At 42.6% G+C, this 20,358-nt stretch overlaps 1 protein-coding gene across 1 annotated transcript in view; it reads right to left on the reverse strand.

Annotated features, from left to right (window-relative positions):
- The window catches only part of LOC143803976 (uncharacterized), a 296,624-nt gene that overhangs the window by 164,603 nt on the left and 111,663 nt on the right, over window positions 1-20,358 (reverse strand). The window contains exon 2 of the mRNA XM_077281727.1: window positions 5,014-12,399. Coding sequence (XP_077137842.1) covers window positions 5,014-12,399 — 7,386 coding nt within the window. The remainder of the gene's footprint in view (window positions 1-5,013; window positions 12,400-20,358) is intronic.

The following is a 20,358-nucleotide window of genomic DNA, read 5'->3' on the forward strand; positions in this document are numbered from 1 at the left end:
AATGGATAGGTGTCATAATTGACGCCTCTCCATTATTAATCTGGCTTAATGTCACCTTCCAATAGCAAGGTGGCATTAACCCTTCATTACCCCATATCCCACCGCTACAGGGAGTGGGAAGAGAGTGGCCAAGTGCCAGAATAGGCGCATCTTCCAGATGTGCCTTTTCTGGGGTGGCTGGGGGCAGATGTTTTTAGCCACGGGGGGCCAATAACCATGGACCCTCTCCTGGCTATTAATATCTGCCCTCAGTCACTGGCTTTACCATTCTGGCGGAGAAAATTGCGCGGGAGCCCACGCCAATTTTTTCCGCCATTTAACCCTTTATTTCAGCAGCTACAGCGCTGAAATTTTGCACATACACACTACTAACATTAGTAGTGTGGAATATGCAAAAAAAAGGGGATATGAGATGGTTTACTGTATGTAAACCATGTCTCATATCCTGTCGGGTTTGTGCAGGAGAACTGAAAAGCCGGCAATTGAATTACCGACTTTTCACTAACAGCGCTGCGTATTTCTCGCAAGTCACACTGCAGGTCCGTGTGGAATCCGTATTTTTCTCGCCCCCATAGACTTTCATTAGCGATTTTTTTGCGCAATACGCTGAAAAACGCAGCATGCTGCGATTTTGTACGGCCGTAGAAAGCCGTATAATACTGAACCGTAATATACGGCTGATAGGAGCAGCCCCATTGAGAATAATTGTGCCGTTTATTTTGCAAGTTTTACGGACGTAATTTCTGCGCTCTTACGTCCGTAAAACTCGCTAGTGTGAGGCCGGCCTTACTCTGGACACCACTTTAGAAGAAGCAGCAACGCGAAACGTGCATTAGAGGGTTCGCACACGTGGTCCTTCAGTCTGATCTGGTGGTATATCATCCTAAGGGCTATATGTATATTTATTATAGAGATTGCCATGCACCAATGTGATACTGTCACTTTGCACTCTGCATTCTGCACTTTACACTCTGCATTCTGCAATTTACATTTTTTTATTTTCTTTCTATGCAGTGTTTGTTGTTATTATGATATAAATATATATAAATTTACACAGTTATTAAGTGGTGCTTGGCGCACTGTAAAATATATATGGAGAACTATAAGGAGGATTGCAGCAGGATATATATTTTTAAATCAACATAAGGATGTAATTCTTTCCATCCCACTAGAGGGCAGTAAAATAGTAAAAAAAATATACATATAACCATCCTAGGTATTCCTTTATTTTTGATTGTGGAGATTTGTGACTGCATTTTTTCCTTCTTATGTATGAAAATATTTAAGTCCACATGCGTATAAATAAATATAGCTATATATTTCCATATACGGTAAATGAGGACGGCTTTTTTTTTTAGAACAATCATGTATTTTAAAAGAATTGTTTATTATTGATACCACTTCTTACTTGAATGTACCATGTATTGTCAAATAATGTGCTAACTTATAATTTATATGTTTTACTTAATGTGTTTAATAAAGATTTGTTGAGTTTTTTAAAAGTTCTCCAGTCTTTTTGATAGGATAATATGGTTGTTGTATAGGACCCGTAGTATTTTGTGCCCAGAATATCGGATATTTACTCTGGACTCCATCTGGCCTCTCTTCAGCCTTGTCTTTCTTTTCAGAAGTACACAAAACTGTGGCCGATGGCACCTTTATTCAATCCTAAAAAGACAGACACCACCAGATCACAGTTCCTATTGCATCGTGCACAGTGCCTCCATCTGCCTCATTATAGGGAATCTTCTGTCAGATGTTCCATCTGAATCACATATTTCAGAGATTTACACGGAAGCCCCGGAATAAGCGCCCAGAGCAGAGCGCAGGGTAAATGCCAAGCTTTACTGCGATCTTTGGGAGGCAAAATGAACAAAGCAGCATGTGAAGAATTGGTTTTAGTAATTTTTTATGCTGTTCCTCATGAGGTATAAGTGATTAGGTGACTTTATTCTTCGGGTTGGTGCGATTACAGCAATACCAGATTTATATTGGGTTTTTATGTTTGGCTGCTGTCACACATTAACCCCTTCATGACCGTGGGATTTTCCGTTTTTCCGTTTTCGTTTTTCACTCCCCTCCTTCCCAGAGCCATAACTTTTTTTATTTTTCCGTCAATTTGGCCATGTGAGGGCTTATTTTTTGCGGGACGAGTTGTACTTTTGAACGACATCATTGGTTTTACCATGTTGTGTACTAGAAAACGGGACAAAAATTCCAAGTGCGGTGAAATTGTAAAAAAAGTGCAATCCCACACTTGTTTTTTGCTTGGCTTTTTTGCTAGGTTCACTAAATGCTAAAACTGACCTGCCATTATGATTCTGCAGGTCATTACAAGTTCATAGACACCTAGCATGACTAGGTTATTTTTTACCTAAGTGGTGAAAAAAAATTCCAAACTTTGCTAAAAAAAAAAAAAAAAATTGCGCCATTTTCCGATACGCGTAGCGTCTCCATTTTTCATGATCTGGGGTCGGTTGAGGGCTTTTTTTTTTGCGTGCCGAGCTGGCGTTTTTAATGATAACATTTTGGTGCAGATACATTCTTTTGATCGCCCGTTATTGCATTTTAATGCAATGTCGCGGCGACCAAAAAAACGTGATCCTGGCGTTTCGGTTTTTTTTCTCGTTACGCCGTTTAGCGATCAGGTTAATGCTTTTTTTTATTGATAGATCGGGCGATTCTGAACGCGGCGATACCAAATATATGTAGGTTTGATTTTTTTTTATTGATTTATTTTGATTGGGGCGAAAGGGGGGTGATTTAAACTTTTTTTTTTTTTTTATTCTTTTCACATTTTTTTTTTTACTTTTTTTTTTTACTTTTGCCATGCTTCAATAGCCTCCTTGGGAGGCTAGAAGCAGGCACAGCCCGATCGGCTCTGCTATGTAGCAGCGATCATAAGATCGCTGCTACACAGCAGAATTGCAGGTGTGCTGTGAGCGCCGACCACAGGGTGGCGCTCACAGCTGCCAAGGATCAGTAACCATAGAGCTCTCAAGGACCTCTATGGTTACCATTCAGAAGCATCGCCGACCTCCGATCATGTGACGGGGGTCGGCGATGACGTCATTTCCGGCCGCCCGGCCGGATGCGGTAGTTAAATGCCGCTGTCTGCGTTTGACAGTGGCATTTAACTAGTTAATAGGCGCGGGCAGATCACGATTCTGCCCGCGCCTATTGCGGGCACATGTGAACTGTTCAAAACAGCTGACATGTCCCGGCTTTGATGCGGGCTCACCGCGGAGCCCTGCATCAAAGCAGGGGACCTGACTTCGGGAGAGTAATAATTTTTTATAGTTCGCCCGACAGAGCCATGTGACAGCTTGTTCTTTGCAGGACGAATTGACATTTTTATTGGTAGCATTTTCAGACATGTGACATATTTTGATCACTTTTTTTTCCTATTTTTGTGAGGCAGAATGAAGAAAAAAAATTTTTTTTGGAATGGGTTTATGTCGTTCTATGTGTGGTAAAAGTGATAAGGCGGTTTTATTCTTTGGTTCAGTACAATTACAGTGATTCCACAGTTATATCTTTTCTTATATTTTGGTTTTTTTCCACAACAAAAGCTATTTTAGAGAGAAAATAATTATTTTTGCATAGCGTTATTCTGAGAGGTATAACTTTTTTGTTTTTGCACTGATGATGCTGTATAATGGCTTGTTTTTTGCATGGTAAGATGATGTTTTCAGTGGTACCATGTTTTTATAATTGTCTTTTTGATCGTGTTTTAGTGCACTTTTTGTTCGGTGATATGATGATGAAGCATTGTTTTTTGCCTTGTTTTTTTATGATGTTCACTAAAGGGGTTAATTAGTGGGACGGTTTCACAGATCACATCGTTGTGGGCGAGGCGATACCAATTATGTGTACTTTTATTGTTTATATATATTTTTTCCAACTTGTTTACTTTTCCCATTATGGTACTTTTGTTTTTTTGCTGGCTGATCGATTAGCATGGGGATGCATCAGCATCCCTATGCTATGCAAACTGTCAGTGCTGCACTGTCCAAGTTGCTGATCATTCTCTGAGCATGATCTAGCAGCAATCTAACTCAGGTGACAAGGATGTCATCATCGGGTCACCATGGCAATTATAAGGACCTTGCGTGACGTTCCATGGTCTCCGATCAAAGGGCAGAGGGGCTGTCATCCCTCTGCCTTCTCTCCAAATGCTGTGATGGAGTTCAATTGCAGCGTTTAGGAGGTTAAAGTGCTGGGAGTGGTTCAAGACACTGAAAGGCGGGTGTCAGCTATCAGAATCAGTTGACATCCAGTGGCGATCACGCGCGCACAGCCTGTGTGCGTGCAAAATCGCTAGCACGTATCCATATGTCTCAGGTCAATAAGTTTCAGGTCATAGGGATGTATGGGTACGTCTCAGGTGGAAAAGGGGTTAAAATTTGATATACATACTACTAATGTAAAAAACACTTTAATTTCCAGGTAGCACTTTTAAGCCAGTCATATATTTATTCACATTGGAATCTGAGGTAAATATAATGTATATGCAAAGAGAAAAAAATTGCGGCAGCACTCACCAGGTGGCGTGGTTCATTCCTTTATTAAAGATACGAATTCCATTAGAGTGAATGCACGGCTCGGGGGAGTGCGGACATGGTGGAAGTGAGCAGGGAAGGACAACAGCTGTTTCGCGCTATACCAGCGCTTCTACAGGACCTGAGACCTGTAGAAGCGCTGGTATAGCGCAAAATAGCTGTTGTCCTTCCCTGCTCACTTCCACCATGTCCGCACTCCCCCGAGCCGTGCATTCACTCTAATGGAATTCGTATCTTCAATAAAGGAATGAACCACGCCACCTGGTGAGTGCTGCCGCAATTTTTTTCTCTTTGCATATACATTGGAATTCATCCTTTTTTTTCCTTATGCGAGCACCTCCAGTTACTGAGTTTCAGGCACCCACAATTGACTGCATACTAGCAGTGCTCGTTGTAGAGGCTGTGCAGCGCCACGTTTTTTTCTTATTGCTGAGGTAAATATAATACTTACGAGCTGTAGTTATCATTGTGGTTGTTAAATCAGCCAATGCAGATGTAGTTGATAAATATCCAAGAGGTGTCGAAATACTTGTATATTGTGTGCTTGTTGACATCAAGGTCCATGATGTCACGGGTGTATAGGATATTACAGTGGTATTCAGTGTGCCCACAGATGTTAACAGAGTTGGGTATCCTGTGCTTACACCAGGCAAGGTGGCTGACAATGATGACACAGATGTTTCTGGCTTAACTGTACTGGTACTTTTTGTAGTTATAGGCTCTTTCGTGCTTAGTTTGGCCGTACTGATAATATGTGAGGTTATAGGCATCCCAGACGTTGGATTTCCAGCTGTTTTTTCTAAACTGGTTGTAGGTGGGATAGTACTGCTGTTGAGGATTTCGACAGTAGGTTCTTTCTGAGTTGTGGACATTTCTGGGGCAGTGCTAGGTTTCACGGAACTTGTAGTCTTTTCTTCAGTTATGGAAGATGATATTTGTACTCTGCTACTTGTACTGATATCAGGAGTTGATATACTTTCATGTGTAGTCACTTGCAGAGGAACACTTGTACTGGTGCCAGCTGTTGATATAATTTCCTCTTTAGTCACGTCTAGAGCATCACTTGTACTTATACCAGGCCTTGATATACTTTCATCTGAAGTCATTTCAAGAGCAGCAGTTGTACTTATTTCAGGCTTTGACACATCTTCTATTGTATTCTCTTCTGGAGTATCACTTGAACTAATATCACTTGTTGATATACTTTCTGTACTCACTTCTAGTGCAGCACTAGAACTGATATGAGGCATTGATATAGTTTCCTTTGTAGTCGCTTCTGTAGCAATACTTGTACTGGTTAGAGGCATAGATGTGTTTTTAGCTGTATTCACTTCTAGAGGAGTACTTGCGCTGATATAAGGTGTTGATATATTTCCTTCTGTAGCCAGCTCTGTAGCGTCACTCATACTGATATCAATCGTTGATATTCTTCCTACTGTAGTAAATTCTGGAAGAACACTTGTACTGATATCAAGCGTTGATATACTTTCATATGTAGTCCGACCTGGAGCAGCACTGGTATTGATATGAGAATTTGATATGCTTTCTTCTGTTGTCATTTCTAGAGGTGCGCTTGTACTGATATTAGGTGTTGATATACTTTCATCTGTAGTTAATTTTGGTTCATCACTTGTGCTGATATTAGTTGGTGATATACTTTCATTTGTAGTCAATACTGGATCACCGCTTGTACTGAAATAAGCTGTTGATATACTTTCAACTGAAGTCACTTCTAGAGGAGCACTTGTACTGATATCTGCTGTTGAAATACTTTGTTCTGTAGATCCTTCTGGAGCAGCACTTGTATTGATCTCAGGTGTTAAAACACTTTCTGATGTAATCACTTGTGGAGCAGCACTTGTACTAATATGATGTGTTGATATGCTTTGCTCTATAGTGACTTTCAGATTATCACTTGTGATACTATCATGTGTTGTTATAATTTCATATGTAGTCACTTGTGGACCATCAGCTGTACTGATTTCAGCTGTTGTTTTAATTTCATCTGTAGTCACTTCTACATTACCATTTGTACTGATAGCAGGTGTTGATACACTTTCTTCTGTGGTCACTTCTTGAGCAGCACTTGTACTGATTTCAGCTGTTAATATACTTTCATCTGTTGTCACTTCTAAAGGAAAACTTGTACTGACATCTACTGTTGATATACTTTCTTCTGTAAACACTACTGGAGTAGCACTTGTCCTGATATCAGGTGTTGATAGACTTTCTGAAGTAGTTACTTCTGGAGAAGTGCCTGTACTAACATGATGTGTTGATATGCTATCTTCTGTAGTCACCTCTGAATCATCACTTGTGCTATCAGCAGTTGACATACTTTCATATTTAGTCACTTCTAGAGGCCCACTTGTACTGATATCTGCTGTTGCTATATTTCCTTCTGTAGACCCTTCTGAGGCAGCACTTGTCATGATATCAGCTGTTGGTATGCTTTCATCTGTAGTAACTTCTAGAGGAGCACTTGCACTGATAACTGCTGTTGATATACTTTCAGATGTAGACCCTTTTGAGCCAACATTTGTACTAATATAAGCTGTTGATATACTTTTATCTGTAGATAATTCTAGAGGAGCACTTGTACTGGTATCTGATGTTGATATACTTCCTCTTGTAGACCTTTCCAAGGCAGCACTTGTACTGATATCAGGTGTTGATATGCTTTCTTCTGTAGTCACTTCTTGAGCAGCACTTGTATTGATTTCCGCTGTCGATATACTTTCATCTGTTGTCACTTCTAAAGGAAAACTTGTACTGATAGCTGGTGTTGATTTACTTTCTGAAGTAGTTACTTCTGGAGGAGTACCTGTGCTAACATGATGTGTTGATATTCTATCTTCTGTAGTCACTTCTGGATCATAACTTGTGCTGATATGAACTGTTAACATGCTGTCGTCTTTAGTCACTTCTAGAGACGCACTTGTACTGATATCTGCTGTTGATATAATTCCTCTTGTAGACCCTTCCGAGGCAGTAATTTTACTGATATCAGGTGTTGATATACTATCTGATGTAATTACTTCTGGAGAAGCACTTGTACTAATATGATGAGTTGATATGCTATCTTCTGTAGTCACGTCTGGATTATCACTTGTACTGATAACTGATGTTGATATACTTTCTGATGTAGACCCTTCTGAGGCAACATTTGTACTAATATTAGCTGTTGATATGCTTTTATCTGTAGACACTTCTAGAGGTGCACTTGTCCTGATATCTGCTGTTGATATACTTCCTTCTGTAGTCACTTCCACATTTTCACTTGTGCTGATATCAATTGTTGTTAAGCTTTTATCTGTAGTCACTTCTAGTGGAAAACTTGTCCTGATATCTCCTGTTGATATACGGTCTTCTGTAAACCCTTCTGGAGTAGCACTTGTACTGATATCAGATATTGATATACTTTCTGATGTAGTTACTTCTGGAGAAGTTCCTGTACTAACATAATGTGTTGATATGCTATTTTCTGTAGTCATTTCTGGATCATTACTTGTGCTGAGATCAGCTGTTGACATACTTTCATCTTTAGACACTTCTAGAGGCGCACTTGTACTGATATCTGCTGTTGCTTTATTTCCTTCTGTAGACCCTTCTGAGGCAGCACTTGTACTAATATCAGCTGTTGGTATGCTTTCATCTGTAGTAACTTCAAGAGGAGCACTTGCACTGATAACTGCTGTTGATATACTTTCAGATGTAGACCCTTTTGAGCCAACATTTGTACTAATTTCAGCTGTTGATATACTTTTATCTGTAGATGCCTCTAGAGGAGCACTTGTACTGATATCTGATGTTGCCATATTTCCTTCTGTAGACCCTTCTGAAACAGCACTTGTAATGATAGCTGTTGATATGCTTTCTTCTGTAGTCATTTCTTGAGCAGCACTTGTACTGATTTCCACTGTTGATATACTTTCATCTGTTGTCACTTCTAAAGGAGAACTTGTGCTAATATCTGCTGTTGAAAGACTTTCTTCTGTAAATTTTTCTGGATTATTACTTGTGCTGATAATAGGTGTTGATTTACTTTCTGAAGTAGTTACTTCTGGAGGAGTACCTATACTAACATGATGTGTTGATATTCTATCTTCTGTAGTCACTTCTGGATCATAACTTGTACTGATATGAACTGTTGACAGGCTTTCATCTTTAGTCACTTCTAGAGATGCACTTGTACTGATATCTGCTGTTGATATAATTCCTCTTGTAGACCCTTCCGAGGCAGTACTTGTACTGATATCAGGTGTTGATATACTTTCAGATGTAATTACTTCTGGAGAAGCACTTGTACTAATATGATGTGTTGATATGCTATCTTCTGTAGTCACGTCTGGATTATCACTTGTACTGATATCAGGTGTTGTTATACTTTCATATGTAGTCACTTGTGGACCATCAGTTGTACTGATTTCAGCTGTTGATTTAATTTCATCTGTAGTCACTTCTACATTACCATTTGTACTGTTAGCAGGTGTTGATACACTTTCTTCTGTAGTCACTTCTTGAGCAGCACTTGTACTGATTTCAGCTGTTAATATACTTTCATCTGTTGTCACTTCTAAAGGAAAACTTGTACTGACATCTACTGTTGATATACTTTCTTCTGTATTCACTACTGGAGTAGCACTTGTCCTGATATCAGATATTGATATACTTTCTGAAGTAGTTACTTCTGGAGAAGTGCCTGGACTAACATGATGTGTTGATATGCTATCTTCTGTAGTCACCTCTGAATCATCACTTGTGCTATCAGCTGTTGATATACTTTTATCTGTAGATACTTCTAGAAGAGCACTTGTACTGATATCTGCCTTTGATATACTTTCTCTTGTAGACCCTTCCAATGCAGCACTTGTACTGATATCAGGTGTTGATATGCTTTCATCTGTAGTCATTTCTTGAGCAGCACTTGTACTGATTTCCGCTGTTGATATACTTTCATCTGTTGTCACTTCTAAAGGAGAACTTGTACTGATATCTGCTGTTGAAAGACTTTCTTCTGTAAACCCTTCTGGATTATTACTTGTGCTGATATCAGGTGTTGATTTACTTTCTGAAGTAGTTACATCTGGAGGAGTACCTGTACTAACATGATGTGTTGATATTCTATCTTCTGTAGTCACTTCGGGATCATAACTGGTGCTGATATGAACTGTTGACATGCTTTGATCTTTAGTCACTTCTAAAGATGCACTTGTACTGATATCAACTGTTGATATAATTGCTCTTGTAGACTCTTCCGAGGCAGTACTTGTACTGATATCAGATGTTGATATACTTTCTGATGTAATTACTTCTGGAGAAGCACTTGTTCTACTATCATGTGTTGATATGCTATCTTCTGTAGTCACTTCTGGATCATCACTTGTACTGATAACTGCTGTTGATATACTTTCTGATGTATTCCCTTCTGAGGCAGCATTTGTACTAATAGCTGTTGATATGCTTTTATCTGTAGACCCTTGTAGAGGTACACTTGTGCTGATATCTGCTGTTGATATACTTTCTCTTGTAGACCCTTCCAAGGCAGCACTTGTGCTGATATCACGTGTTGATGTGTTTTCTTCTGTAGTCATTTCTTGAGCATCACTTGTACTGATTTCTGTCATTGATATACTTTCATTTGTTGCCACTTCTAAAGGATAACTTGTACTGATATCTGCTGTTGAAAGACTTTCCTCTGTAAAACCTTCTGGATTAAAACTTGTGCTGATATCAGCTGTTGATATACTTTCATATTTAGTCACTTCTAGAGGCGCACTTGTACTAATATCTGTTGTTGCTATACTTCCTTCTGTAGACCGTTCTGAGGCATCACTTGTACTTATATCATCTGTTGATAAACTTTTATCTGTAGACACTTCTAGAGGAGCACTTGTGCTGATTTCAGCTGTTGATATACTTTCTCCTGTAGACCCTTCCGAAGCAGCACTTGTACTGATATCAGAGGTTGATATACTTTTGGATGTAGTTACTTCTGGAATAGCACTTGTACTGATGTGATGTGTAGATATGCTATATTCTGTAGTCATGTCTGTGCTGATATCTGCTGTTGATACATTTTCATCTGTAGTCACTTCTAGAGGCGCACTTGTACTCATATCTGCTGTTGACATACTTTCTCTTGTAGACCATACTGAAGCAGCATTTGTACTGATATCAAGTGTTGATATACTTTCTGATGTCACATCTGAATCTTTACTTGTGCTGTCATCAGCTGTTGATATACTTTCATATTTAGTCACTTCTAGAGGCGCACTTGTACTAATATCTGTTGTTGCTATACTTCCTTCTGTAGACCGTTCTGAGGCATCACTTGTACTTATATCATCTGTTGATAAACTTTTATCTGTAGACACTTCTAGAGGAGCACTTGTGCTGATTTCAGCTGTTGATATACTTTCTCCTGTAGACCCTTCCGAAGCAGCACTTGTACTGATATCAGAGGTTGATATACTTTTGGATGTAGTTACTTCTGGAATAGCACTTGTACTAATGTGATGTGTAGATATGCTATATTCTGTAGTCATGTCTGTGCTGATATCTGCTGTTGATACATTTTCATCTGTAGTCACTTCTAGAGGCGCACTTGTACTCATATCTGCTGTTGACATACTTTCTCTTGTAGACCCTACTGAAGCAGCACTTGTACTGATATCAAGTGTTGATATACTTTCTGATGTTGTCACATCTGAATCTTTACTTGTGCTGTCATCAACTGTTGATATACTTTCATATTTAGTCACTTCTAGAGGCGCACTTGTACTAATATCTGTTGTTGCTATACTTCCTTCTGTAGACCGTTCTGAGGCAGCACTTGTACTTATATCATCTGTTGATAAAGTTTTAACTGTAGACACTTCTAGAGGAGCACTTGTACTGATATCTGCTGTTGATATACTTTCTCCTGTAGACCCTTCCGAAGCAGTACTTGTACTGATATCAGAGGTTGATATACTTTTGGATGTAGTTACTTCTGGAAAAGCACTTGTACTAATGTGATGTGTAGATATGCTATATTCTGTAGTCATGTCTGTGCTGATATCTGCTGTTGATACATTTTCATCTGTAGTCACTTCTAGAGGCGCACTTGTACTCATATCTGCTGTTGATATACTTTCTCTTGTAGACCCTACTGAAGCAGCACTTGTACTGATATCAAGTGTTGATATACTTTCTGATGTTGTCACATCTGAATCTTTACTTGTGCTGTCATCAGCTGTTGATATACTTTCATCTTTAGTCATTTCTAGAGGATCACTTGTACTGATATCTGCTGTTGCTATATTTCCTTTTGAAGACGCTACTGAGGCAGCACTTGTACTGATATCAGCTGTTGATATACTTTTATCAGTTGTTACTTCTAGAGGAGCACTTGCACTGATAACTGCTGTTGATATACTATCTGATGTAGACCCTTCTGAGGCAACATTTGTACTAATATCAGCTGTTGATAAACTTTTATCTGTAGATACATCTAGAGGAGCATTTGTACTGATAACTTCTGTTGATATACTTCCCCTTGTAGACCCTTCTAAGGTAGTACGTGTACTGATATCAGGTGTTGATATATTTTCTGATGTAGTTATTCCTGGAGGAGCACTTGTACTAATATGATGTGTTGATATGCTTTTTTCTGCAGTCACTTCTGAATCATCACTTCTACTGATATCTGCTGTTGATATACTTCCATCTAGAGACACTTCTATATCATTAATTGAGCTTATATCAGGTGTTGATATATTTTCACCTGGAGTCACCTCTGGTGCATCATTCACACTGACAGCAATATATGAGGTAGCTTCAATGGCATTGACACCTGTTGGAAAATAACAAAGAAGAAAATATTAGAAAAAATTCTTCTGAAAATCATGCTGACAACTGCATACATGTATATAAATTATATATATAAATATTGTGAGGCAGCGACCGGTGTTATTTGCGAGGGTCCCTATATGTCTCACAGGATGCGCTCAGAAGTGTATTGAGGCAATGGGAGTGCATTGCAGTCACAGGCATAGTTGTGATTGCAATGCAGAATAAAAGTAAGTGTAGTCTTGGGCAAGCTATTTGTCCAAGGCAGATTTAGGAAAACCTGCCATGGGCTTTTATTTTTAAAATGGACTTCAGGAAGCTAGCGAGGCGTTTTCTCCCCTGACTGGGTTTTCCTTATAGCCTACGGCCACAGGTTGATTGTTACAGCCCCTTCAGCAGAGGGTTGGGTGTGTCAGTTTGGAGTGTGCAACTTGCAGAGCCAACTCCTGGCACCCCACAACGTTATACGATGGTGCATTGCTTATGGCAACCGGACTCCCACAGACTGATTTGTTATGTAGCTGCGATCCAGAGGATACCGTATGCTGTGCAATAGGTGAGTGTGGACAGTAAACACATTTGCTGTGAACTTTTCCTGTGGTCACTGTCTGTCAAGCTGAACCAACCTCACTGCACTACAGTTGGAGATGAATGCGGGCAGTGTGAATTGAGGCATACCCCAATGCCAGCTGCATTTCTGTCATTAGGCCTGCCACACTGCAAACCAGGCCTGCGGACAAAATGGAGGAAATCCTGAGGCAGCTGGTCCTCACACAGTAACAACAGCAGCAGACCAATAACCTGTTGCTGAGCAAATTGCACCCCTGCTTTGGCACACCAGCACCGACCCCGGAATGTTGCAAGGCTTGAGACAAGGTCCACTCTGCTTTGAGGAAACTGAGTCCAGAAGATGACGTGGAAGTTTTCCTCACCATCTATGAGTGTATGGCAGGGCGGGAAAACCTGCCCACTTCCCAGTGGGCCAAAGTGGCTTTGTTTCTGAGGGGTGATGGGCTAAAGGCCCACTTTGACCTTAGTCAGGAGGATGCCCAGGACTTTGTAAAGCTTAAAGGTGAGATCCTTCCCTGACTTGGGGTTAATACCTACGTGAGAGCCCAACGGGTGTTTTCATGGACTTTTGTGGAAGCCCAGCTTGTCCGGTCTCAGGTTTATGACTTGCTGCAGCATGTGAAAAGGTGGCTCCAACCTGAGACTTTAACTCCGACCCAGATGGTGGAGAGGGTGGTGGTCAAATGGCTGGTGAGAACTCTGTCAGCAGCCATACAGCGTTGGGTGGGACAAGGGGATCTAGGCACTCTGGACCAGGTGGTGGGACTGATCGAGCAGAACACGGCCAATCAGGACTTGATACAGAACATGGCTCTATTACATCTGTCACATCAGGCCCCAGGAACCCTGGGAAAAATCCATGTCTCTCTACTGGGGACAATCAGGACCAACCTGAATGTAGAGTGACAGCAGACCCATGTCCCCTAAGTTGGCCCTAAGGTCCAGTCGTGCTGCAGCTATCAAGTGTTGGCGGTGCCAGGACCCTAGACATGTGGCCACCAACTGCCCCCTGACCGCTGAACCCATAGACTTCTGGTATACTTGCCATGTGTCTATGTATGCCCAGCCATTTTGCACCACCACGACAGACACTGCCAGTACCAAACCTCAAATGTGCAAGCTACTCATTAACAGATACTAGACGGATGCTCTCTTGGACTCGTGGAGCTTAGTGACTCTGGTACATGAGTCCCTTGTTGCTGGGGACAACTACAATGGATGGAAGGTGGGGGTGGTATGCATATATGGGGAACTCTGAGAGTTCCTGACCACAGAGGTTACATTTTCCACCCATTGTGGAGAGATAAGACATGTGATGGAAGTGGTAAAGACTCTTCTGTATGGGACTGTATTGGAGACTTACCCCTGTTCTGGTCCCTGTGGTAGACCAGGGTTAACCCTCCCAAGGAAAATTATTTTCCAGGCACAGAACCCGAAGATTCCGTGTCAGGGATACCTGCCTTAGGGGTCGCCAACATAGGGATAAAGTGTATTGGCAGGAGAGGTCAAGGAGACCCCACGATCACCGATCTGGAAGTGGCCCCTGGTAAGTTCAGGACAGCTAAGCTCCATGATCCCACTCTTTCTCGGGCATGAGAAAGGGTGGTAGAGGTTAAAATAGTGGCTCAGCAACCAGGTGCAGAAATGTATTTTCCCCACATGGCTGTCAACCAAAACCTATTGTATAGGGTTGACAAAATCCGGGGTGAAGTGGTAGAATAACTGATAGTGCTTCAATCCTACTGTCACTCGGTGCTTGAAATTGCTCATACCTTCATGCAGGGAGGACACTTAGGGGCCAGAAAGAAACAGGAATGCACATTGCAATTTTTTTTGCCTGGGTCTACGTGGAGATCTAGAGGTACTGTGACATGTGTCCGGAGTGCCAATGGACCTCAACCACCGCAGACTATCGGTGCCCATTGGTACCTCTGCACATCATAGAGGTACCTTTTGAGTGGATTGCGATGGATCTAGTGGGGCTGATCTGCCTGGGGCCACCAACACATATTGGTGGTCGTAGATTATGCCAGCCGGTACCCGAAGGCCATTCACTTCGGCATACCTCAGCCAAACTTATAGCCTGCGACTTGTTTGCCATGTTCTGTCACCTTGGGCTACCGAAAGAGATCCTCACTGATCAGGGGACTCCTTTTATGTCCAAGGTGACAAAGGAACTGTGCAACCTTCTAAAAATAAAACAGTTGCAAACATTGGTGTATCACCTCTAGACCGTTGGGTTAGTCGAACGCTTCAACAAAACTCTCAAATCCATGTTGAAGAAAGTAGTCTCCAAGGATTGTAGGGATTGGGACATGTTGTTGCTCTACTTGATGTTCACCATTCGGGAGGTACCATAGGCTTCCACGGGATTTTCACCCTACTGTATGGCAGGCATCCTAGGGATCTGCTGAACGTAGACAAATAGACGAGGGAGCAGGAACCTACACCCCATAAGTATGTCATTAAGCACGTGACCAACATGCAGGAAAAAATAGCAGCGGTTATGTCTTTAGTAAAGGAGCATTTGGTGGATGCTTAGGCAGCACAGAGCCGCGTTCATAACAAAAAGGCCTTGGTCCACTCCTTTAAAGCGGGAGATTGGGTGTTGGTTTTGGTGCCCACCACCAAAAGCAAGTTTGTGGCCAAGGGTCATATGAATTTCAGGAAAAAGTGGGGGAAGTAAACTACCGAGTTTTCCAGCCCAGGAAAAGAAAACACGATCAGTTGTACCATGTTAATCTAGGGTTGAGCGACTTTTATTTTTATAGGATCGGGTCGGGTTTCACGAAACCCGACTTTCTCAAAAGTCGCGTCGAGTGAAATCGGCCGATCCTATAAAAAAGTCGGGGTCGGCCGAAATGCGAAACCCAATGCAGTGCAATGGGATACTATGGTTCCCAGGGTCTGAAGGAGAGGAAACTCTCCTTCAGGCCCTGGGATCCATATTTAAGTGTAAAATAAAGAATTAAAATAAAAAATATTGATATACTCACCTCTCTGATGCGCCCTGGTAGTAGCATCTTCCGGTCCTAAGAATGGCGCTTGAAAGACCTTTTGAATGCTTCCCGGCTTGTGATTGGTCGCGGCGGCCCACGTGACCGCTGAGCGACCAATCACAACAAGCCGTGACGTAATTCTCAGGTCCTAAATTCCTCATTCTAGGAATTTAGGCCATGAGAATTACGTCACGGCTTGTGATTGGTCGCTGAGCGGTCACGTGGGCCGCTGCGACCAATCACAAAGCCGTGACGTCATTTAAGGCCCTTCACGCGCTAATTCTTAAGAAGGAAGGCTGCCGGAAAGAAGCAGGGTGCTTCCAAGGGTGAGTATATACCTAATAGGAATATACTCACCCTCGGCTTCTTTCTGGCAGCCTTCCTTCTTAAAAATTAGCGCGTGAAGGGCCTTAAATGACGTCACGGCTTTGTGATTGGTCACGGCGGCCCACATGACCGCTCAGCGACCAATCACAAGCCGTGATGTAATTCTCATGGCCAAAATTCCTAGAATGAGGAATTTAGGACCTGAGAATTACGTCACGGCTTGTTGTGATTGGTGTCATGATCTCAATGGCAAGAGAACATAGCATAAGCATATATATGTACTAGCTCTTGGAAGATGGGAACTGAGCTGACCATGAACTAAACCTAACGCACAACTAGCAGTGGCCGGGTAGCATGCCTACGTTGATTCTAGATGCCCAGCACCAGCCGGAGGACTAAATAAAGCTAGCAGAGGAAAATATTAGTCCTAGCTCACCTCTAGAGAAATACCCCGAAAGGAGACAGAGGCCCCCCACATGTATTGGCGGTGAGTTAAGAAGAAATAACAAACGTAGTATGAAAATAGGTTTAGCAAATTTGAGGTCCACTTACTACATAGCAGAAGACAGAAAGGACACTTTCATGGTCAGCTGAAAACCCTATCAAAACACCATCCAGAAATTACTTTAAAACTCTGGCATTAACTCATAACACCAGAGTGGCAATTCCTGTTCACAAGAGCTTTCCAGACACAGTAACGAAACTACAGCTGTGAACTGGAACAAAAATGCAAAAACAAACATGGACAAGAGTCCAACTTATCTAGTAGTTGTCTAGGAGCAGGAACAAGCACAGAGAGGCTTCTGATAACATTGTTGACCGGCAAGCAACTAACAGAGCAGCAGGGTTATATAGCGACTCCCACATCCTGATGGGAACAGGTGAACAGAGAAGATGAAGACACAGTTCAATTCCACCAGTAGCCACCGGGGGAGCCCAGAATCCAAATTCACAACAGTACCCCCCCCTCAAGGAGGGGGCACCGAACCCTCACCAGAACCACCAGGGCGATGAGGATGGGCCCTATGAAAGGCACGAACCAGATCAGAGGCATGAACATCAGATGCATTCACCCAAGAATTATCCTCCTGGCCGTATCCCTTCCACTTGACCAGATACTGGAGTCTCCGTCTGGAAACACGAGAGTCTAAGATTTTCTCCACAACGTACTCCAACTCACCCTCAACCAACACCGGAGCAGGAGGCTCAACGGAAGGCACAACCGGTACCTCATACCTGCGCAACAATGACCGATGAAAAACGTTATGAATAGAAAAGGATGCAGGGAGGTCCAAACGGAAGGAAACAGGGTTAAGAATCTCCAATATCTTATACGGGCCGATGAACCGAGGCTTAAACTTAGGAGAAGAGACCCTCATAGGGACAAAACGAGAAGACAACCACACCAAATCCCCAACACAAAGCCGAGGACCAACACGACGGTGGCGGTTGGCAAAAAGCTGAGTCTTCTCCTGGGACAACCTCAAATTGTCCACCACCTGCCCCCAGATCTGATGCAATCTCTCCACCACAGCATCCACTCCAGGACAATCCGAAGATTCCACCTGACCAGAGGAAAATCGAGGATGAAACCCCGAATTACAGAAAAACGGGGACACCAAAGTGGCAGAGCTGGCCCGATTATTGAGAGCGAACTCCGCCAATGGCAAAAAAGCAACCCAATCATCCTGGTCAGCAGACACAAAACACCTCAGATATGTCTCCAGGGTCTGATTAATCCGCTCGGTCTGGCCATTCGTCTGAGGATGGAAAGCGGACGAAAAAGATAAATCTATGCCCATCCTAGCACAGAATGCCCGCCAAAATCTAGACACGAATTGGGTCCCTCTGTCAGAAACGATATTCTCAGGAATACCATGCAAACGAACAACATTTTGAAAAAACAGAGGAACCAACTCGGAAGAAGAAGGCAACTTGGGCAGAGGAACCAAATGGACCATCTTAGAAAAACGGTCACACACCACCCAGATGACAGACATCTTCTGAGAAACAGGCAGATCTGAAATAAAATCCATCGAGATGTGCGTCCAAGGCCTCTTAGGAATAGGCAAGGGCAACAATAATCCACTAGCCCGAGAACAACAAGGCTTGGCCCGAGCACAAACGTCACAAGACTGCACAAAGCCTCGCACATCTCGTGACAGGGAAGGCCACCAGAAGGACCTTGCCACCAAATCCCTGGTACCAAAAATGCCAGGATGACCTGCCAACGCAGAAGAATGAACCTCAGAGATGACTCTACTGGTCCAATCATCAGGAACAAACAGTTTATCAGGCGGGCAACGATCAGGTCTATCCGCCTGAAACTCCTGCAAGGCCCGCCGCAGGTCTGGAGAAACGGCTGACAATACCACTCCATCCTTAAGGATACCTGTGGGCTCAGAGTTACCAGGCGAGTCAGGCTCAAAACTCCTAGAAAGGGCATCCGCCTTAACATTCTTAGAACCCGGTAGGTATGACACCACAAAATTAAACCGAGAGAAAAATAATGACCAGCGCGCCTGTCTAGGATTCAGGCGCCTGGCGGTCTCAAGATAAATCAAATTTTTGTGGTCAGTCAATACCACCACCTGATGTCTGGCCCCCTCAAGCCAATGGCGCCACTCCTCAAAAGCCCACTTCATGGCCAAAAGCTCCCGATTCCCAACATCATAATTCCGCTCAGCGGGCGAAAATTTACGGGAAAAGAAGGCACAAGGCCTCATCACGGAGCAGTCAGAACTTCTCTGCGACAACACTGCCCCAGCTCCGATCTCAGAAGCGTCGACCTCAACCTGAAAAGGTAGAGCAACATCAGGCTGACGCAACACAGGGGCAGAGGAAAAACGGCGCTTAAGCTCCCGAAAGGCCTCCACAGCATCAGGGGACCAATCAGCAACATCAGCACCCTTCTTAGTCAAATCGGTCAATGGCTTAGCAATATCCGAAAAACCAGCAATAAATCGACGATAAAAGTTAGCAAAGCCCAAAAATTTTTGAAGACTCTTAAGAGAAGAGGGCTGCGTCCAATCACAAATAGCTTGAACCTTGACAGGATCCATTTCAATGGAAGAGGGGGAAAAAATATATCCCAAAAAGGAAATCCTCTGTACCCCAAAAACACACTTAGAACCCTTCACACACAAAGAATTAGACCGCAAAACCTGAAAAACCCTCCTGACTTGCTGGACATGAGAGTCCCAGTCATCCGAAAAAATCAGAATATCATCCAGATACACAATCATAAATTTATCCAAATAATCGCGAAAAATATCATGCATAAAGGACTGGAAAACTGACGGAGCATTTGAAAGACCAAAAGGCATCACTAAATACTCAAAGTGGCCCTCGGGCGTATTAAATGCGGTTTTCCACTCATCCCCCTGCCTGATTCGCACCAAATTATACGCCCCACGAAGGTCAATCTTAGAGAACCACTTGGCCCCCTTTATGCGAGCAAACAAATCAGTCAGCAACGGCAATGGGTATTGATATTTAACAGTGATCTTATTCAAAAGCCGATAATCAATACATGGTCTCAAAGAGCCGTCTTTTTTTGACACAAAGAAAAAACCGGCTCCTAAGGGAGATGACGATGGACGAATATGTCCCTTTTCCAAGGACTCCCTTATATATTCTCGCATAGCAGCATGTTCAGGCACAGACAGATTAAATAAACGACCCTTTGGGTATTTACTACCCGGGATTAAATCTATGGCACAATCGCACTCTCGGTGCGGAGGTAACGAACCAAGCTTGGATTCTTCAAAGACGTCACGATAGTCAGACAGGAACTCAGGAATTTCAGAGGGAATAGATGATGAAATGGAAACCACAGGTACATCCCCATGAGCCCCCTTACATCCCCAGCTCAACACAGATATAGCTCTCCAGTCGAGGACTGGGTTGTGAGATTGCAGCCAAGGCAATCCTAGCACCAAATCATCATGTAGATTATACAGCACCAGAAAGCGAATAATCTCCTGGTGATCCGGATTAAAACGCATAGTTACTTGTGTCCAGTATTGTGGATTATTATTAGCCAATGGGGTGGAGTCAATCCCCTT

Source organism: Ranitomeya variabilis, chromosome 2 (genome assembly GCF_051348905.1).
Source record: "Ranitomeya variabilis isolate aRanVar5 chromosome 2, aRanVar5.hap1, whole genome shotgun sequence".
NCBI lineage: Eukaryota > Metazoa > Chordata > Amphibia > Anura > Dendrobatidae > Ranitomeya > Ranitomeya variabilis.